This window comes from Oreochromis aureus, linkage group 8, assembly GCF_013358895.1.
Source record: "Oreochromis aureus strain Israel breed Guangdong linkage group 8, ZZ_aureus, whole genome shotgun sequence".
NCBI classification, from domain to species: Eukaryota; Metazoa; Chordata; class Actinopteri; order Cichliformes; family Cichlidae; genus Oreochromis; species Oreochromis aureus.
The window spans coordinates 17,614,181-17,628,718 of NC_052949.1; the positions used below are offsets into that span (position 1 = coordinate 17,614,181).

Below are 14,538 nucleotides of genomic sequence, written 5' to 3' on the forward strand. Positions count from 1 at the left end.
CCTTCGTGCAAAGTCAATGTTTACAAAATCTGCAGGTTAATTAAAATATTTCATGTGTACAGAGAATTACTGGCTCTGAGGTCCAGTCAGGACTGAAGTTCTTTGGTCTATCGATCAGTCAGTTGTCTTTTGACCAGAGTGGTGATGGACTGCCTGACTTAGTGGTAGGTTCAAAGGGCACAGTTGTCTTACTGAGGTAAGTCCAAGATAGTGTAATAATACATTACTGTTGTCTATTGTAATTCTACAGTATTTGTTGATATACACATTTACAGTATGCATTAATGATAAAATATTTAGGTACATTTTAAAGTTCATTATCATAAGAATGGCACATTTACATTATATTCTATAAAAGTGTTAATGATTTATGTCAAAATATTAAACAAATCAAATATTAAACAATAATTTACAGCATTTCTGGTTTTGGGGGTTTTGTGTATGATTTAGACCTTTTTAAATTTTTATTAAGTTTTTAGTTTTGGAGTTTCTAGTCCTCCCCAATGTTTCCCTTTATAATTAAATGTCACTTTCTTAATTATTAGTTTATTATTGTCAGTTGTGTTTTGTTTCCTTGTTTCCTATTTCCATCGCTATCTGGTGTGTTTATATTGTCTGAGTCTCCCTCAGTTCCTTGTTGCATCATCCCTCTAAATAAACCATACGTTTTCTGGTTTTGGATTTATGAAAGTATTCAGCATTAAAGCTACCTTTTGAGTTTAGATATCGTCTCTCAGGTCCATATTTTCCCTTCCGCACAGCTTAACCCAGACAATTAGATAAAATCAAAAGTTCCTTTTTAAAAACGAAATATTCCCCTTTAACAGGAAGAAACATCTGGCTGAACATTCACAGGGAGAGGCAACCATCTGCCATGTCATTCACATGTCTTTTCTTACTTTCCAGATCAAGACCCATAGTAATGGTGAAAGCTGAGGTGTCATTCAGCTTAAACAAAATCCCTACACAGAATGTAGACTGCTCAAAACCATTGGAGAACACAGCTCAAATCTGCTTTACTATGAGCAGAGTGTCTACAGTCAACACAGGTTCATCATCCATCTCACTTCTTCTAAATCACTGTCCATCATTTTATTTTTAACGTATGTATGTCTACAATATTTAAATCAAATTCTATTTCTCTATTTTAGCTCAAGCAAGAATTGATTACACTGTAACACTGGATGCCACTCGCAAGGCTCCAAACAACCGAGCTTACATCAGTGGGAAACAACGAGAGCAGTCTGGATCAGTTACTGTTGACATAAGAAGAAAAGAATGTACAACTGTAAAATTCCTCATTGAGGTAAGATCTAATAACAGTCTTAGAAAAAAACCCTACAATCAACAGAGTTTTAAGTAATTAAACGCTAGATTTTTTTGAATTAATTTTACTTATAAGACTCCTCCAACATTGAATCTAAACCTCTTCTTGCAGGCTTGCCCCGAAGATGCTCTCAACGAACTTTCCAATGAGCTCAAATTCACGTTTAATGGTTTGCCCTCAAACACAAACCTCAGACCAAGTCTTGCCCCGCAGGCCCAAACAACAACCATTCATCCTGTAAGTAAACTTATAAAAACCCTATTAACTGAACACTTTGTATAATCAGTGCTTTTCCTTACAAGCTTTAGCTTTTTTTTGTTGTTGTTTTTTTTAAAATATATTTTTATAAAAAAAATTTCATAGTAACAGACAAAGACAAAAGAAAAAGTACACAAGAACCAAAACAGAACTTAGTTCAGGCAATACAAGATTCTGAGGCACATACAAGCAGTGTTGGGTAAGTTACTTTAAATTAGTAACTTAGTTACATTACTAGTTACTTCTCTAAAAAAGTAACTCAATTACTTCAAGTTACTCGTTACTTTCAGAGTAACTAGTTACTAGGGAAAGTAACTTTGGTTTTACTCAGAATTCTCTCGTTAATGTGTTGCTTCCGTAACTGGATACCCAGCCAGATTGCTAGTCTTCTAGCTTGCTTACTTGCCACAAGTGCACTGTGCCACCTACCAATAGAAAGGAAAAAATAATGTGCACATTTCCACGAGAGAAATCCCACGCCTGGACCGTCGTTGACCGCCGCCATGATTCTAGCCTGCTTTTTACATCCAACACAAAAACTGCAGTCGTGGTGCTTTTGATTGTACTCAGAACTTGGAAATTCTGCCTTCTGAATAGGAAGATGTAGGTAACACCAGACTGCAGATGAGCTGCATACAGAGCTGGACCGGGACAAAAAAATCGTCCCGGGCATTTTGACTAGAGACCGGCCCACCATTATAGGAAAAATCATAAAGCCTTTGAATGAAAATAAACACTGTTGTGACAGTGATGTACACTGTTCTGATGGTATATATGTATCAATCTATCAATCGTTTGTTGTAAGACTCAGATAATTATTTTTTTTTAAAAGCGAGACATTTTAAATGAGAATAATAAAGAAAAGTAGATCTTTGTGCCCCCCTCTCCCTGTTAATGCCCTACCTGGCCCCCTGGCAACACTTTGCTAGACCCGCCCCTGCACAGTTACCAGCTGTCAGCTACTTAGAAAAGGATCCTGGTGTTATTTGTCTCTCAGAAACAGTTCATAACTTCAACTCATTCATGTCACCTAAAAGGTAAACCTGTTTCTCCATCACCTGTTCAGCTCTGATGATTCAGTAAGGACATCTCCTGGTTTCATCTTCATGTTTCCCTCTCACCAGATAACCAAACCGATATCATGATCAGCAGCTTTACAGCTGTGGCTCCAGCAAACATCAGCTGATACTAGAAATTAATTTTAAATAAATTCTAACAATAGCTGATCAAGCTTAAACGTGCTGCTGTTGTTTAACGCGACATCTGCTGGTTTCCTCTTTCTGGCGCAAAGTGGGCGATAAATAAACGAGAGAAAAGCCGATCAGCTGATCATTGATCAGTTTCATGATTGAAGTAGAAACAGGAGAGGAGAGAATGAGAGAAGAAGAGGCAGCTGTGCAGCTTCAGCTTTGTGTCTTTTTCATTGTAGCTGAAGTCCGGGACAAACTGTGTTCCTTTTCACCTCAGTACGAAACGCGTAATATTTTCTCTGAATAATAGACGATTCTGTTTTTTTAGGGGACGGTTGGCAAATCTAATAATTAACCGTATGAACAAAATAAAGTTCAACATCAGTAACATAGCACCCACCCAGCTGTATAGAAACTCCGTCATGCTAGCTAGTACGCAGTACGAAAATGTCAGCATACCGAAAATAAACTCCAACTAAACTTGGTTTATATCTGACTCCGATAGACTGCAGGTCATAACTTCTTACCTGAAGTTCAGTTCACCTGACACGCGGACCGGGCGGCCGCTTGGTCTCTCCTCTTGCCTCCCTTTTCCTTCATCCACCTGCTGGCTTCCACCACTTGCTAATGTTATTGAATCTGTGGAAGCTCCGCGATATCCACCACACAAGTAACGAGTAACGAGCCTATCTAAATCCCAGTAACGAGTAACGCTTGCGTTCCTGGTTTTGGCATAATAACTAGTTACCGTGCTCGTTACCACAATAATAACGTAGTTACTGTAACGCGTTACTTAATAACGCGTTAGTCCCAACACTGCATACAAGGCAGTTGAGGTAAACCACAACCCCTCCGGGAATCGAAACAAATTACCTTAGGATGAATAGTCAGGCAAATTAATTCAGTTTGGGAAAGCCCCGCAACAAGGAGGATGACAGTACAGGTCCAACCTATTTCAGTTATGGGTCCAAGGTTCTGTGGATAGAGTCCAATGTGGAGTTGAGCATACAAGTTATATATTAATTGGAAATACAGTCCATAACAATGTCATGCCAGGATTCTTAGTTGGGATTGCTGGCCTGCCCCAGAGGAGCACGATATTCTTCCTGGCCGCAAAAGATAACACCTGGAACAGCCTCTTGTGCTTGCCTTTGATAACCAAATTGTCTATTACTCCCAGTATAAGACCTAGAGGGTCCAGAGGAACAACGGAGTTGAAAGTAACTGAGAGCACCTTTGCAACATCAGACCAAAAACTGTTGAATTTTCACACATGACCAAAAACAGTGCATAAAATCACCCTTCTCTGCATTACACTTCCAGCGTAAAGGGAAGGAGTTTACATCTATTTCACATTTTAAAGAGGGTGTGATCTATGCCCGATGAACAATTTTTAAATAAATCGATTTAGCCCGATCACAGACAGAGGCACAGGCCCAAATCACCTGCCAGTCTGGACCATTTATAGAGTTGCCCAGGTCTCTTTCCCAAGCCTTTTTAACAGCCAGGAAGCGAGGGGCTGGGCTGGAGTTAAGAACCTTATAAAAGGTTTAATTATAAAGTGCCTCAGTTGCAGGTATCTAAAGAATTCCACATTGTGAAGGCCAAAACATTGCTGAAGCTGCTGAAAGGAGAGAAGGGTCTGGCCTCTAAACAGATCACCCAAGTTAACCAGCCCCAAATTAGACCAGACCACAAAACCCTGGTCCTGAGATCCAAGCAAGAAGTAAGGGCCATTCATAACAGAAGCCAAGGAGGATGTCAAATGGGCCCAGCCCTCCAAAGCACGGATACACCTCCAGGCCTTGACAGAGCATAGTGTAATAGGATTGTTGGAGAGTTTTTGTTAACATTTGGGACATTTGGACTGAGAGGATTCAATATTAAGTCAGATTGAGGTAGAGTCACACCTGAGCCAGTCTGTGATCACTCTAAGATGAATTGCAAGTTGGTAAAGTCGCCGATTGGGTAAATCAACACCTCCATCTCGACTGGACATCTGGAGTGTGGCCATTTTAAGTCTGGCCCCTCTTTTGTTCCATATAAAAGCACTTAACCAACCCTCCAAAACCTTAATAACCTTGTTAGATAACAAGATGAGATGTAAATTACAAATAAATTACAAGTAATTCAAGTAAATTACTTGAAAAAATTGTTGAAAATCAGTTCAGGTCTCTATTATGTAAATTACACATTCTTGACCCTTTTCAGTCTGGCTTTCAAAAGCAGCACTCTACAGAGACTGCTCTCTTAAAAGTCTATAATGATCTGTTAATGGCATCTGACGCAGGGAATTGTTCTGTGATCATTTTGCTTGATCTTAGTGCAGCCTTTGACACCATCGACCACAAAATCCTACTTAACAGGCTCAAGGTTTTAGCTGGTGTATCTGGCTCTGCCCTAGACTGGTTTTCTTCCTACTTATCAGACAGGACCTTTTCTGTTAGGACTGACAGGTTCACCTCTGACATTGCTGCCCTGACCTGTGGGGTCCCACAGGGTTCAGTTTTAGGTCCATTACTATTTTCTTTTTATATGCTTCCTTTAGCTGGTATCATTCAATCTTTTAGCGACCTGTCTTATCATTTTTATGCTGATGACATTCAGCTCCATATGTCCTTTAAGCCTCATCAGCTGGATAGGCTGTCCACCCTAGTCCAGTGCTTAACCCAGGTTTCTGATTGGCTTTCAAGCAACTACCTCGTTCTAAACACTAACAAGACCGAGACCATGATCATAGCTCCTCCTGAGCTACATTCTAAAATTAGTCAGGTTCTTGCCTCCCTCTGCCCATCTGTCAAGTCAAATATTCGGAATCTTGGAGTAATATTTGACTCTTCTCTGGGCCTCGACTCTCATGTAAAATCTTTGTCTCGTTCCTGTTTCTATCATTTAAGAAACATATCTAAACTGCGACATATGGTTTCTTCAGCTGAACTGGAAAAACTCATTCATGCCTTTGTGTCATCACGCTTCGATTACTGTAATGCCCTGTTTACTAGCTTGGATAAATCATCTCTCTCCCGCCTCCAGACGATACAAAACGGAGCAGCCAGACTACTAACTCGTTCTACCAAGCGTGTTCACATCACTCCCATCTTATAGTCTTTACATTGGCTCCCAATAGAGTTTCGAATTCGCTTTAAAATTCTTGTTTTAACATACAGAGCACTAAATGGCCAGGCCCCAGATTATTTATCCAAGCTTCTTATAAAATACACTGCTGCTCGTCATCTCCGCTCACAGACTCAGAGTCTCTTAGTTGTTTCCCGTACACGACTGAAGACAAAAGGGGACAGAGCCTTTCAGTCTGTTGCACCAAGGCTGTGGAACAGTTTACCACTACAATTACGTTTGCTTGACTCTGTAGATTCTTTTAAAAAACAGTTAAAAACTTTTCTGTTCAAACAAGCCTTTTGTTAATCTACATATTTTATATTTTTTACACTATTTACATTTGATCTTTTACGTTGTATATAATGTCTATTGATTTTATTGTCTATTTTAATATTTGTGTACAGCGCTTTGTGACTGTCTTTCTGTGAAAAGCGCTTAATAAATAAAGTTTACTTACTTACTTACTAGATGGGGACCATTTGAAGAGGGTATAGCAGTCTGGGCAAAATATTCATTTTGATCAGGGCCACTCTGCCAAGCCATGAAATGGGGAGGGGGGCCCAACGCTCTAGATCAGCCTTAATTGAATCAAAAAGAGGGACAAAGTTGACCTTGAACAGCTGATGGTAAGAGGGAGAAACCTGTATCCCCAAATAATTAAAACCAGTTGGAGACCAACGAAATGGAAAGGGAACAGTTGTAACCGGAACTGTCAACAATGAACCCAGGGGCATGGCCTCTGACCTGGCAAAGTTAATCTTATAGCCTGAAAATGCACCAAAATTACTTTAACAAGACGGGGGAGGGAGGTTTCAGGTCAGGATAAGAGCACCAACACATCTTCTGTGTTTAAAGAGATTTTATGTATCTTCTCTCTGAAACGAATACCAGAAATGAAAACATCCTGTTTTACGGCCTGGGCCAGCGGTTCTGTGACTATATCAAAGAGTAGAGGACTAAGAGGATCGCCCTGCCTATTTCTATGGTGGAGAGGAAAATTGCTGGAGCGCATCCTGTTAGTTATAACCGCTGCGACTGGGGAGTTATAGAGAACTTTCACCCAATTTACAAAGATTTCACCCAATCCAAATTCCTCTAAGGCAAAAAACAGATACGACCGTTCAACACTATCAAGTGCATTTTCTGCATCAAGAGAGAGTACCAGGAATGGCTCTTCAGAATTTTGTGAAAGATGAATAACATTAAGAAGTCTCCTCATGTTATCAGAGGATTTGTGGGGCCTTTAACAAAACCTGTTTGGTCCTCTTTAAGAAGGTACTGCGGCTCGAATACCTTCTCGGGCCACAGGGCTAATATCTTAGAGCAGGGGTAGGCAAGCTTTCTGATGACGAGTGCCATCTACAATTTCCTCAGAAGTAGGGATGGGTATCGTTTAGGTTTTATCCAATACTGGTGCCAAACCGGTACTTTTGAAACGGTGCCGGTGCTTAAACGGTGCTCAAACCGGTGCTTAAAGAATGGAGAACACAAAATTGGTCCAAAACCTCTCATGTTCAGCTTTTTTTGTAAAAGATAACAATGTTAGCCTTTTCTGCAGCTATAGGGCATATATGGTATCACTCTTGGCTGGAAGCAGTGCTTAAACAATGGAAAAAACACAAACTTTGTCCAAAAACCTCTCATGTTTAGCTGTTTTCTTTTGTAAAAAGATAACAATGTTAGCCTTATCTGCAGCTATAGGGCATATATCGTATCACTCCTGGCTGGAAGCAGTGCTTAAACAATGGAAAAAACACAAACTTTGTCCAAAAACCTCTCATGTTTAACTGTTTTCCACTTTTTCTTTGGTCATTTTAGCCTTTTTGCCCAGGGTGAAGGGAGTATCTGCCATCAAACAAGAAGACAGCCGCATGTAACTACGACGCTGTTTGCTAGTTCACCTTACATGCATTAATGTAATAATGTGGTTAGCGTACTCAACGTTAATTACACACGAACAACATGAAGCTACTCACACAGAGGAGAACGGCGACTGCTGCCAGTAGCGGTTTTAGATACGGGCGACACGGGCGGTTGCCCGGGGCGGTATCGTGGTGGGGGGCGGCATCACGGGCATCGGCAAAAAATAAAATAAAAAAAATTGCTCGTACTCATGCTGCCCCGACATCATGCCAGCGCATATTGGGGATGGCATAGGCACCGATCGGTTTTCTATCGCCCAATTGCTGGGAGTAAGGGCGCCCTCCGTTTGCGGGGTACGCCTGCTTGCGGCACAGGGAGGAGAGGGCGGGGCGGCGGGGGGGTTCTCTGGCTGGCTGGAGCAGCATCTAATAACCAACTCGCAAAATAAAACAAAATAAAAACAAAGCAACAACACGAAAACACCAGACATTATGATACAGACTTATAATTTGCACCGATGTTTTTCTATATTTCCCTCGGGATGAATAAAGCATAATCAATCAATCAATCAATCAATCAATACACGAAAAGTGAGCGCGAGAGCCCTCGGCCTGCTTGCTGCTGAAGTCAAAGTAAACTTTATTGTCATCTCCGCTACATACAGTCCAGTATAGAGAGAGACGAGACGACGAGGCTCCAGTTACAGCAGTGCAAGTAAACGAACAATAAATATTTAAGAGTAAAAAAATAAATATACACTTTAGGACCAGGAGTAAAGGGATCAATAACAATTTAAAATGTATATTTTATATTTTGTTGATTTAAAGTCTCACACACATTCCGTTTTTAAAGTTTAAAAAAAGAGAAATGAAGAGGAGTGTAGCGACTTCCACAGTTGCTAGAGGCCAGGGACTGAGCCTGTCTATTTGCCTGACGCGCTGTGAACTTTACGCAATAATGCGAGAGGTGGAATTGCTTGCTTGTTTATTAAAGTGCTTGAAAAGTTTACAGAGCAATGTGATCGGCTCGCGATTCAAACTCTTAAAACATCACAGGCTCTAATGCAACAAGGGGAAACGTATACTATGGGCTCAAAATGTGGTCATAAATATTTTGTACTTGTAAATCAGGATTTGTATGTGTAAAAAGAATTTGTGCGTGCGTAAAAAAGATTTGTATGTGTAAAAAAGATTTGTGTGTGGACTTAGCCAAAAAAAACCCTGCAAGTTACAAGTACGAATTTTGACCCTATTTTTCTTCCTGTCATCTGATTGGTCAATGTCATGTCAATCACAAATGTAACAATCCAATCAGAGAACAGATGGGTTTGGCTGTCGGAGGGGCGCTTTTTTGAACTGCAGGTCCTTGAAGGGTAATACAGTTTGAAGCTGGAGGATCTCTATATAAATATCCGATAGCAGCTAGGTCCGCTAACTTTCAGCAGCTGTTGAAAGGATAAAGTTGTGGTATGTCAGTGGTTAGAAATACCATTATTACTTTAGGATTAGTTTAACACAAAGTCAGGGCTGACCCGGGACCATTGCTGTGAGTCACAGTGCGCAGCATAAAGGTCCTTTCACATCGGACGCAGGATGTGCTGCTAATGCTAACTGCTAACTAAAAGCAAAGGATCCAGAATTTGTTGCGCTGGCTGCTGAGCTCTGTGGGTTTTGCAGCAGCTCTACCTGTACTAGATGCACCTGCTCCTTGTCGTTTCTATCTCTGACTTTATGTCCTCTACAACAGTTTCTGGGTTTTTTTGCTAGTTCTTCAAATGTTCAATAAAAACATGTATGCTAATTCATAACGAAAAAGCTTTGTAATGAAGACTGTCATTTCCAAAACACTGCCCCCCCGCGGTCCGCAGCGCTGTTGAAAAGGCTGTGGAAGTCCCTGTATAAAACACGCAGACCTGTGACACAAAAATCACCAAACTCGGACGACCACAGACTGTTTTCCTTCGTGGTGATGAAGGAAAACGCTGGGTTGGCATGTGAAAGGGCATTTATTCCCTTCAAGGACCTGCAGTTCAAAAAGTGCCCTCCGACAGCCAAACCCATCTGTTCTCTGATTGGATTGTTACATTTGTGATTGACATGACATTGACCAATCAGATGACAGGAAGAAAAGTAGGGTCAAAATTGTACTTGTAACTTGCAGGGGGTTTTGGCTAAGTCCACACACAAATCTTTTTACACATACAAATCTTTTTACGCACGCACAAATTCTTTTTTACGTACACACAAATTCTTTTACACATACAAATCTTTTTTACACACAAATCTTTTTTTACACATACAAATCTTTTTACGCACGCACAAATTCTTTTTACACATACAAATCCTGATTTACAAGTACAAAATATTTATGACCACATTTTGAGCCCATAGAAACTCGTTGTGCTATGGTCAACAAAAAATACAGCTACCCAGCCCTGCTCTGTCAAAATCAAACCAGTGAAAGACAGACTGACAACGCCTCTTAATGTCACCGCTACCACCCACGTGACTCCGTTACACATCACCATAGCAACCAAACAAATGAAAACCCAGTGATCATTAAAATTCAATACATTTAATTATGGCTCCTACAAGGAGAAACGAGCAAAAGATACAGGTAAGCAGATGTGTCATTGGATAATGGCAGGTCATGTATCCTAAAACATTAAGAATCAGAATACTTTCTTAATTATGTGGGTTACAGTTCCTCCAAGAAGAAATGGTAAAATAGTTACAGTAACAGACTAAACTCCAAACAATATATACAATAATATAATATTAATATAATAGTAATTAGTCAGTGTCAGTTGTTGATTTGTCCTGTTCTCATTGTATGACGAATTATGATGTCTGTTTAGTAGCCGTTTGCATACTATATTTTTTCTGTCTTCATATGTGTGTGTGTGTGTGTGTGGGGGGCGCCAGAGGAGTGTTCGCCCAGGGCGCCAAATAGGCTAGGACCGCCACTGACTGCTGCCATCATCATCCGTCATCATTTCTGCTACGCTGGCAGGGCTAGGGGCCAGGACTCTCCTCTTCGGGTTCTTGGGGGATGTTGCTAACTCCGGGTCCAATAACAGGCACCACACCCGCAGTAGATGTGCACGGTGTGAGGTCTCGCTGCAAGCTATCAAACACGGCGCATTTCTCGGCTTTAAAAAAATGCTACGCGTCGCCAGGTGTTTTATCACATTTGAGGTGTTACCTCCTTTGACAGTATCACAGTATCAGCTTAAAGCACTTGTTGCAGGCTGCTGAGTTTGCATCTTTTGCTGTGAAGTACAGCCAGACTTTGACCGCTTCGCCTTGGACATTTTTAATCTGTAGCTCTGCTCTAAAAGAACGTATGTACCTGGCCCCGCCTACTATCCTCGGAAACATAAAATGATTGGCTAGAATTGGCTCAGGAAAAAAAAGCACCGAAATAAAGCACCGAAATGTGCGCTGCTTTTCGGTCTGGTTACTACCGTTTATGTCAGAACCGGTGCCATCACCGGTATCCATCCCTACTCAGAAGTCAATGTGCCATATGATCGCATTAGCAATAAATTTAACAACGCTCTATATTAACAGTTACACACTGTATAGAACCACTTTATAGAATTATATTTGTTTGCAAATGTTGGCAGCTATCAGTGAATAGTTATCAGCTATTTTGAAACAAAAAAAAGACACTTTTTATCCATAACAAGAACTCCATAACAGCAAATGAACTGTACAACAGAAAATACAAATGCTATTTATGGTCTCCTCACAACAATGATAAGAAAAATAAACTGGGCCAATATGGCATGTTTGTTAATACAGAGATACACATGTTAATGTGATCTCTGGTCTCCCATTCAGAGACACAGGTCTCCGAGTTTCCAGCATTCAGACGGCTACCTGAGGACACTCTTCATGTGAGAGAAAATCTGCTCACACAGATATGTAGAGCCAAATACTGTCAATAAGGCCTCTGCAATGTTCTGGAGACAGTTAAACTTGTCAGGTAGTGATGTCCAGCAGGTGAAAATGCAAGCTCCATGAACACGCACAGCTGTGGATTCCAGCTGCGTTCGTAGTTCTACAAACTTTGACCCCCACAGAGTCAAGATTTTCATTTCAATCAGCTGCATTTCAATGTCGCATTAACTGGCATTAGCTCAGCCAGTTAATGTGAGACAAATCTAGCTAAAGATTTCTGGTTTGATTAGAAAATAAAACATTGGTCCATACACCTGAAAGTCCCAAAAACGCATTGTGAATTCTGTCTCAAGTCTACGGATGTATCCGTGTATTTCCATGGTGCTGATGCTGTGCTGAGCGGACAGCTCCTGAAGCTTTTGAAGTGTCAGAATGTGGAAAGCTAACAACGTCCCTCTCACCGGTAGGCTAAGTTATTTTTAGTCAATTACAAGTTGAATCTGGTAGTTGGGTTTGTTAGCTAAGATACCGTCATTAAGAAGTGGCACAACTAATGTGTCTATGCGAGCTAATTTGCGATGTGCACCGCTGGCGCGGCCATTTATTTTTTAATGCACCTTCTCAGATTGATTCACTGCGTGTCGTGCCCAGGGCTGGACTGGGACAAAAAATCGGCCTGGGCATTTTGACTAGAGACCAGCCCACCAGATATTAAAGCCATAAAGCCTTTGAATGAAAACAAACGCTGTTGTGACAGTGATGTACACTGTCTTGTTGGTATATGTATGATTTCTATACATTTTACGTCAGATAAAAACTTTGGTTGTAAGCTTCAGATAATTATTTAATAACAGCCAGACATTTTAAATGAGAATAAGAATGAAAAGTATTTCTTTGTGCCCCCCTTTCCCTGTTAATGCCCTACCTGGCCCCCCGGCAAAACTTTGCTAGACCCGCCCCTGCACAGTTACCAGCTGTCAGCTACTTAGAAAAGGGTCCTGGTGTTATTTGTCTCTCAGAAACAGTTCATAACTTCCCTTCAACTCATTCATGTCACCTAAAAGGTAAACCTGTTTCTCCGTCACCTGTTCAGCTCTGATGATTCAGTAAGGACATCTCCTGGTTTCATCTTCATGTTTCCCTCTCGCCACATATCCAAACCGATATCATGGCCAGCAGCTTTTATGGCTGTGGCTCCAGCAAACATCAGCTGATACTAGAAATTAATACTAAATAAATTCTAACAACAGCTGATTAAGCTTAAACGTGCTGCTGTTGTTTAGCGCAACATCCGGCGGTTTCCTCTTTCTGGCGCAAAGTGGGAGATAAATAAACAAGAGAGAAAAGCCGATCAGCTGATCATTGATCAGTTTCATGATTGAAGTAGCAACAGGAGAGAGAGGGGGAGAGAATGAGAGAAGAAGAGGCAGCTGTGCAGCGTAATGACAGAATAAATCCAGCTTTGTGTCTTTTTCCATTCTAGCTGAAGTACGGGACAAACTGTGTTCCTTTTCAGCTCTTTTTTTTTTCAGCTTTTTACAGGACGGTTGGCAACTCTACTAACTAACCTTATGAATAAAATAAAGTTCACTATCAGTTAGAGATGGACCGATCCGATATTACGTATCGGTCCGATACTGACCTAAATTACTGGATCGGATATCGGCCAGAAATAAAAAATATAATCCGATCCATTAAATATCAAAAAAGCACCTCACAAAACTTGCTACATGCGTAACTCGGCTCATAACCGTAGCACGTCGGAGCAGTATGCATCAGGTGATAGAGCGGCTGTGTGTATTTGGAGCTTCCCTACCAAACCAGCATTTCATCTCCGAGGAAGTTATCCCAGAGAGAAGTAAAGCAAGTGTGTAAGTTCATCTCTGAACGTTAGTAAAGCATTCCCACGTTAAGCTTAACAACCGACATATGGAGCGACTGCCTCTTCCTGCTGCTACTTCAATCGTGAAACTGCTTAATGATCAGCTGATCGGCTTTTCTGTCGCCAGTCCGTCTCTCTTCTTTGTTTTTGGCCCACTTCTCACCAGAAAGAGGAAACCAGCGGCGGAACAACAGCAGAACGTTTAACCTTGATAAGCTGTTGTTAGAATTTATTTAATATTACTTTCTACACCAGGATCCTTTTCTATGTAGCTGACGGCTGGTAACTGTGCAGGGGCGGATCTAGCAAAGTTTAGCCAGGGGGGCCGATAGGGCATTAACAGGGGAAAGGGGGGCACAAAGACATATTTTTCTTTCTTATTCTCATTTAAAATGTCTAGCTTTTAATAAATAAATATCTGAATATTACACCCAAAGTTTTAATCTTGTGTAAAATATATAGAAGTCCATTACTGTGTATAGTAACTGTTAAGTCTAATTTACCCTGGTAAGCTATAGTACTTTTTCCTTTGGAAGGTACCATCTGTGCAGTCTGCAATTCTGTAGAAGAAAGATGTTGAATCTATTTAATTTTTCTTGAAAAATAATTTATTTCTGTGCATTTTTTTTTTCACACTGCATCAAATTAAAGTTGATTACGTTGATTAAGCATCATGAGGTGGAGGGTGCGGGGTGGTTCCCTATCTTTTTTTTGCTGGGAGTTTGCAACCCTATTAGTTAGGTTGCTTAATATTTCTGCTAAGTACTCTTTAAAATACCAGAACAGGGAGGATGGAGTAGGTTTAAGTTTATTAGATTGATCAGTGTTGCTGAACTATGAAATATTTTGGGTGCAGTGTGTTTTTTACATACAGGTGTAACAGAATAGCTTTAGTGTTGTTGTTTATTTAAACTTGAGTATGAACTTATACAAAATGCAGCAAGATATTTAAAAAAGTTTCATTGATTGAAAAACACACTATATCGGATTCATATC

The 14,538-nt window shown here is 40.6% G+C and overlaps 1 protein-coding gene across 1 annotated transcript in view; it reads left to right on the top strand.

The window, feature by feature from the left end:
• The window catches only part of LOC116327637 (integrin alpha-M-like), a 45,017-nt gene that overhangs the window by 12,751 nt on the left and 17,728 nt on the right, over window positions 1-14,538 (top strand). Inside the window, exons 15-18 of the mRNA XM_039616596.1 lie at window positions 63-196; window positions 907-1,049; window positions 1,152-1,306; window positions 1,439-1,564. Of these exons, the coding sequence (XP_039472530.1) occupies window positions 63-196; window positions 907-1,049; window positions 1,152-1,306; window positions 1,439-1,564 (558 nt within the window). The remainder of the gene's footprint in view (window positions 1-62; window positions 197-906; window positions 1,050-1,151; window positions 1,307-1,438; window positions 1,565-14,538) is intronic.